The 6000-nt window shown below is 37.1% G+C and overlaps 1 protein-coding gene across 2 annotated transcripts in view; it reads left to right on the forward strand.

The window, feature by feature from the left end:
* TLK1 (tousled like kinase 1) overlaps positions 1-5576 on the forward strand; it is a 71235-nt gene extending 65659 nt beyond the window's left edge. For both annotated transcript variants that reach the window (XM_060778911.2, XM_060778920.2), the window contains exons 19-21: positions 1175-1286; positions 1536-1643; positions 3764-5576. In XM_060778911.2, coding sequence (XP_060634894.2) covers positions 1175-1286; positions 1536-1643; positions 3764-3940 — 397 coding nt within the window. In that variant the 3' untranslated portion in view covers positions 3941-5576. The remainder of the gene's footprint in view (positions 1-1174; positions 1287-1535; positions 1644-3763) is intronic.
* Positions 5577-6000: the final 424 nt, after the last annotated feature.

The following is a 6000-nucleotide window of genomic DNA, read 5'->3' on the forward strand; positions in this document are numbered from 1 at the left end:
GCGATATTTGGTGTTTTTTAAAAATAACATTGGATTTAGCCTCATGCTGGAAAGAGGAATATTTAATATGTAGTTTTGTTTTCAATATGCTACTTGTTGCTTCTGTCTTGTGATAATTAGAATCATAGAGTTGGAAGAGATTTGTCATATGCTTCACTGAAAAATAATAATAAAAAAAGCATCCAACCAATCTTAACCATTTGAATATATTGAATGCATTATATCAGGAGCGTCTAACTCACTTTCATCAAGAGTCACATCAGTCTTCAAAGGGCAGTTGACTCCATAGATGGAGAATCTGTGGATACAGAGGGCCAACTATAATTTTTTGACACAGTGGTTGGTGCTCTTTTTACCCAATGCGTTCCCCAGATATTATTGAACACCAACTCCCATCACTTTTGATTATCCGCCCTGCCGACTAGGAATAATGAGAATTGCAGGCCATCAGCACTTGTGGCTCTGAGGTTGGGGAAAGGTTAAAGGGCATTGTAACATCAGGCGTTCTATCCACAAGCCTCGCATCTCAATTCAAACCCCACTGTCCTGACTAAACAGAACTGCAGTCTTCCAGATGTTTCTGTATCACAACTTGCAATGGCTCTAGTGATGTCTAATGAGGAAAAATACAAGGATTGTAGTCCAGCATCTGGAAAGCCACATAAAATAACGGCGCGTCAGATTTGGCCTACAGGCCTTGAGTTTAACACAAGTACATTACATATTTTAATTGGATATTACATACTTGCCTAAGTAAGTCTTCAAAGTTCTACCCTTTTTCAATCTGTTTGCACATTGGCTTACATTCAGACTGTTTTGAAACAGCCTTGCCATTTTTAGATCATAATTGTGAGTTTGGGGCTTCCACTCTCATGCCAGGGTTTGCTACTCTGGCAGTTTCATATGAGAATCACAGCGAATTCAATGCTTAGGAGTTTTTGATAGTTCTCCCACTTGTAGTCTCTATCATATGTTTCGGTGATTACAATGCTTGTGCAATGAGAAACGAACATTGCACATGTTCTTGAAGGCTCCCTGTCATCAAATTTGTACCTTTGCGTTTATTTGACTAGACTGGCACTGGAAATATACCCCTGTTCGTAGTCAATACCTTTTTTCTCTTTCCCTATTTACCCTCCCTTCCTTCACCCTTCTGTTCCTTCCTTTCATTCAGGTATTTGCCACCAGAGTGCTTTGTTGTGGGGAAAGAGCCCCCAAAGATATCGAACAAGGTGGATGTGTGGTCTGTTGGAGTAATATTTTTTCAGTGTCTGTATGGTCGAAAGGTAAATAAAATCTTTAAATGTGAAGTTTTTCAGTATTTTGAAATTTACCTAAAAGATCTCTAGTGTGGTTTTTAGAGAGAAAAAATGCATCACCCAAGTAGATGGTAATATTCTTCCAGTGTTACCCAGCACTCTTTACAACTTGGGTGGGGGGCTGCATGTTTTTATAATTGAAAAAATATTATTGATTCTTCTTTTTAAAAAATAGTTTATTATCTTAGGGACTGAATCTTTTCTTTTTCGTTTTAGCCATTTGGTCATAACCAGTCCCAACAGGATATACTCCAAGAAAATACAATATTGAAAGCTACTGAAGTGCAGTTCCCAGTGAAGCCTGTTGTGAGCAATGAAGCAAAGGTAATACACTCAGATGACCCCTTCTGATAGAATGCTATGTAATCTGGATCAGGGTGGAATTTGCTCCCGATTAAGGTTGAGAAGTTCCATCAAAGATAACATCAAAAGTAGGTGGTACTTTTGCTTGGAGCAACCTCTACTTTTTGTGCTGGCCTTCTTGACTTGGGCTTTTTTGAAATGCTGCATTGAGTAGTGCTTACCTCAAAATGTCTTTTTTTATCCATCCCAATGCATTCTTCCACCAATTTCCTTAGGTGGGCTGGGCAACTGTGGCAGACCAAGGAGTGACTTTTTTTGCCTTTGAGAGGACAAAATTGGGAAATAAATTCTAAAGAATGAAAATGAAAAATGGAAGTCCACTTCCAACATTGAAATCCAGTTGTCTTTTTATCTTCAGCAGAGCAGATAGGCCTGCAGCCTACTTTTATCTATCTCACCCTGAGTTCTTAGCATTTTATCTTCTACATGTGGCCCGCTCACTGTCACTGTGATTGTGAATAATTTTTCATTGTATTTGTACATTGTTTACTTTATTCTTATGTTTTATTAATTTTATTGTGTTGTTTGTTTTTTTGCTTTGTTTTTTATTTTATTGTAATGTACTGTTGGGCTTGGCCTCATGTAAGCCGCCCCAAGTCCCCGTTGGGGAGATGGTGGTGAGGTATAAATAAAGATGATGATGATGATGATGATGATGATGATGATTATTATTATTATTATTATTTAATTTTAATCTACATTTTACCTGTATAGTTGTTAAATGTATTTAAATAAAATCTGAGGTTTTTGCTATCTTTACTAGTTGTCGTATTCTGTCAAATTCTGTTGATAAGGCAATCCGCTACTGAGAATATCTTCATATGTAACATTTTAAAACTTTCTCCTTTTTATACTGTATTTCTTTATTTCTAAGACAGATTTTTTCTGTATATAAACATCCCTAAAATTACTCTTAGAATTGCAAGTGTATCTTATGTCTTTTTGCTGTCATTGCTGGTACTCTAATTAGGGTGTGTCTTACAATTGAAGAATTATGGTATTATTAACTGTTTATAAAATATTTGTTTCAGCTTGACCTTGAAGTGGTTTTCACAATAATATGGTGTCATGTTATCAATGTAGAACAGACAAGTATCTAGGGATTGGCAGAAAGCTGAAAATAAAAAGCCATTAAATTGTAAAATTAATTAGGTTGTTGAGTGAATCAGCAGCAGATTTTGATCTTCCAGTTTTTCTGAAGGTGTGTACTTTGTAAACAAAAAAAAAAAACAACAACCCAACTGGACATTAAAACAATAGCACTTTCTTAGTTCTGCAAGTATTTTCAAACATCATTCGCAGTTCACTATAATCTTGGGGTCCCCCCTCCTAGTAATACTTGGGTGGGGAGGGGTTTAGATGCTATGGAAATTAACTATTCTAAGTGTTTCAGGTTAGTGCCTGCCCATCTGTAAATTAATACAGATTTTTTAATGTAGTGAGCAGATGATTGAGGAAGTACCATATTTACACAAGTCTAACACTCACATTTTTGGTTAAATTATATTGCTAAAACTGAGGTGTGCATTAGATTTGATAGTGCATTACAATCACACACCTACACCTGTCTGCGCTGTTGGGCAAGAGATCCCAGCTGAGGACGGAGAAGCAGCAACGGGTATGAAAAGGCTTGTGGGAAGCTGATGGTAGCCATGAATGGGCTTGTGGGAAGGCCAGAGGGTTTCCCACCAGCCTCTTTGCGGACACCAGCACCTCTCATTACATTTGGCAGCAAATCCTTTTTTGTAATACATATCTCCAGAACTGAGGTGTACATTCCATTTGATGGTGCATTATACTTGAGTAAAGGCTTGTTGCAGACCATTTGTGGAATACTATTCCATAAGATCTAATATGACCCGGGCTCATCCAACTCATGCCTTCTATTTCTCCTCTCTCTGATACAGGAGGGTGGCTGATTTCTAGTGAGTGTCTGAGGATTCCACATAAATATTTTATGCTTCTTTTTCATATCTTGGAATAGCACAGATTTCCCACTTGAAGTGTTGGTATATACAAACAGTGGCCTTTTAATTTTCAAGGAAATATAGCAAATCTTTCTCTTTTATTTTTGTCCCCAGGCCTTTATCAGACGTTGCTTAGCATACCGCAAGGAGGACCGGTTTGATGTCCACCAGTTGGCGAATGATGCTTACCTCCTTCCCCACATGAGGAGATCAAATTCTTCAGGAAACTTGCATATGACTGGACTAGCAGCATCTCCAACAGCACCGATATCCAGCATTATTCCCTACTGAAATGCCTCCGCACGGAACAGGCGTGCATGATGCCTTCTTGTAGTTTTGCTGCCGTGGACTTTCATTTGAAAGCCTTCAGTTAGTGTTTTTACACAGCGGGACATGTTGAACAATTGTGTTTTCGTACTGTGGCCCTTCTGCAACTATCATTTTCTATGATGGAACGGGATCATGGTCTGAGATTTCAGACTTTTCACATTGGAGATGCTGAAGGACAGTCTTACCGGTTGTCTCCATGCAGATATGCTGTGTTTTTAAGACTGAAGAAAATGTGTGTTTTGGGCTCATAGGGAGGGGGACATTGTAAATAATCTTTTTAATACCTAAAACATTTTTGGTTGATACTGGAGAGTTCTAATAAGGAGGGTAGTTTTTCATTATTCCACTGAAGAAGAAAAGAAATGGAGCACGGAAAAAGAACTTGGTGGCTCGACAAGAAACAAGTGAAATAAAAGAATCTTCCCAAGGAGCTGATATTACAATAACCAAAGTCAAGTTGAGTGACACAGCTGTGTATGTTACTTTCTTTGGATAGATGTGATTTAGTATTTTGGGGGCTGGGGAGAAATCTTTTAAACTGTTTGTTGGTTCAATGACTGTATTTCCAAAGGGATAAAGATAGCAGTTTCAGTGAGGTAGCAGAAGCTAGTTCGAAAACTAGTTCAATTATTTAGATAGCATTTTGATACTTAGCAGCGTTGCCAACCGATATCTGCTACCCAGACTTTCACGGAGGGATATGCAAAGGCCATGTATGTAACCAAAAGCAAAGCGGTCATGTTCAAAGTTTCTATGCAGGTTAATGACAAATTCCCTTCTAACTCGATTGTAAATTTATTGTACAGATGTCATATTTTCTGTTTTAAAATTTTCAGCAACTTATTCCTGTACAAATGTTTAAAGTATGGCTTTTTCTAATTGGATATTGTATTTTTTTTAAGTCTCATTGAAGGCGCTTTTAATTGCTGCTAAATGATGTTGCTTTTGCTTTTGCAAAAAAAAAGAAGAAATCAAATGACCTCCTTAAGGTGCAAGTCAACTGTACGTCTTAGAGAGACTGAAAGTAGATAATTCATTAACCATCAAGGCATGTAAAACCGATCTGTGTTGGAACTATACAGTACAGTTCAAGTCAGTTTCCTGAGCTGGAGCACGTTGATACTAGATGTAGAAGTTGTTTATGGTTATTCTCGGTTTCTGGAAGTTCTGTCTACAAGGTAGGAAGATGTTCTTCTCAAGAGATGTTTCTTGTGGCTTGTATAGATTATTTTCAAATGTGAAACATTTTCGAACTGCCTTGTATGGTAGAATCCTTTTTTTCCAGAATGCAGTATCTCTCTCCCATACAAGATTTCCTTTTACTGTCACATTCACAATGCTGAATACCTGTATGTAACTTTGTCCATGTTGCAGAAAAGGGAGGCTGTATCACCATCCGTTTTTGTTGGTTATTATTTTTATTTTATTTTTTGTTTAATATTGTACAGTTTAAACTGTGGCTCTTGTTTCCGATGTTGCAAGCCATTTTGTTTTCATTGTATATATAAGGATACATTAACTGTCTCTTCAAGATGCTGCTGAAATTGTAGAGAATGTAGCCAAAACAGTAATAAAATAATGACAGTTGGAATTTCAAGTATATTTCAAGTTAATTGCTTTGTAATGTGAAAAACATTAAGTATCATTATCTTTTCTATTGCAAGGAGCACTTTCCCAAAATAAAACAGTTTGTTCTTTAGTTGACTGCCTAGAACAACAATGGGAATCCTGTAGTTATGCAAACATTGTGAGACTATAGAGCCCATCTTCCCTAGCCAACAGAACTACTTGTAAAGTATGGTGGGTGCTGTGGTTCTCAGTCAGTCAGTAGCCTTTATTTTGGTCAACAAACCATTGGCTAAGTCAAGTAAAAGTAGAATGATGAAATACAACATTTAAGTAATTAATAACATCACATTTGGCTTATGATTAATGAAAACACGTATTACCATTCGCTATCAGTTGAATGACTGTCTTTATAATCTAAAACAGGAACTGATCATAAGTCTCCCGAGTACTCT

Source organism: Anolis sagrei, chromosome 1 (assembly GCF_037176765.1).
Source record: "Anolis sagrei isolate rAnoSag1 chromosome 1, rAnoSag1.mat, whole genome shotgun sequence".
NCBI lineage: Eukaryota > Metazoa > Chordata > Lepidosauria > Squamata > Dactyloidae > Anolis > Anolis sagrei.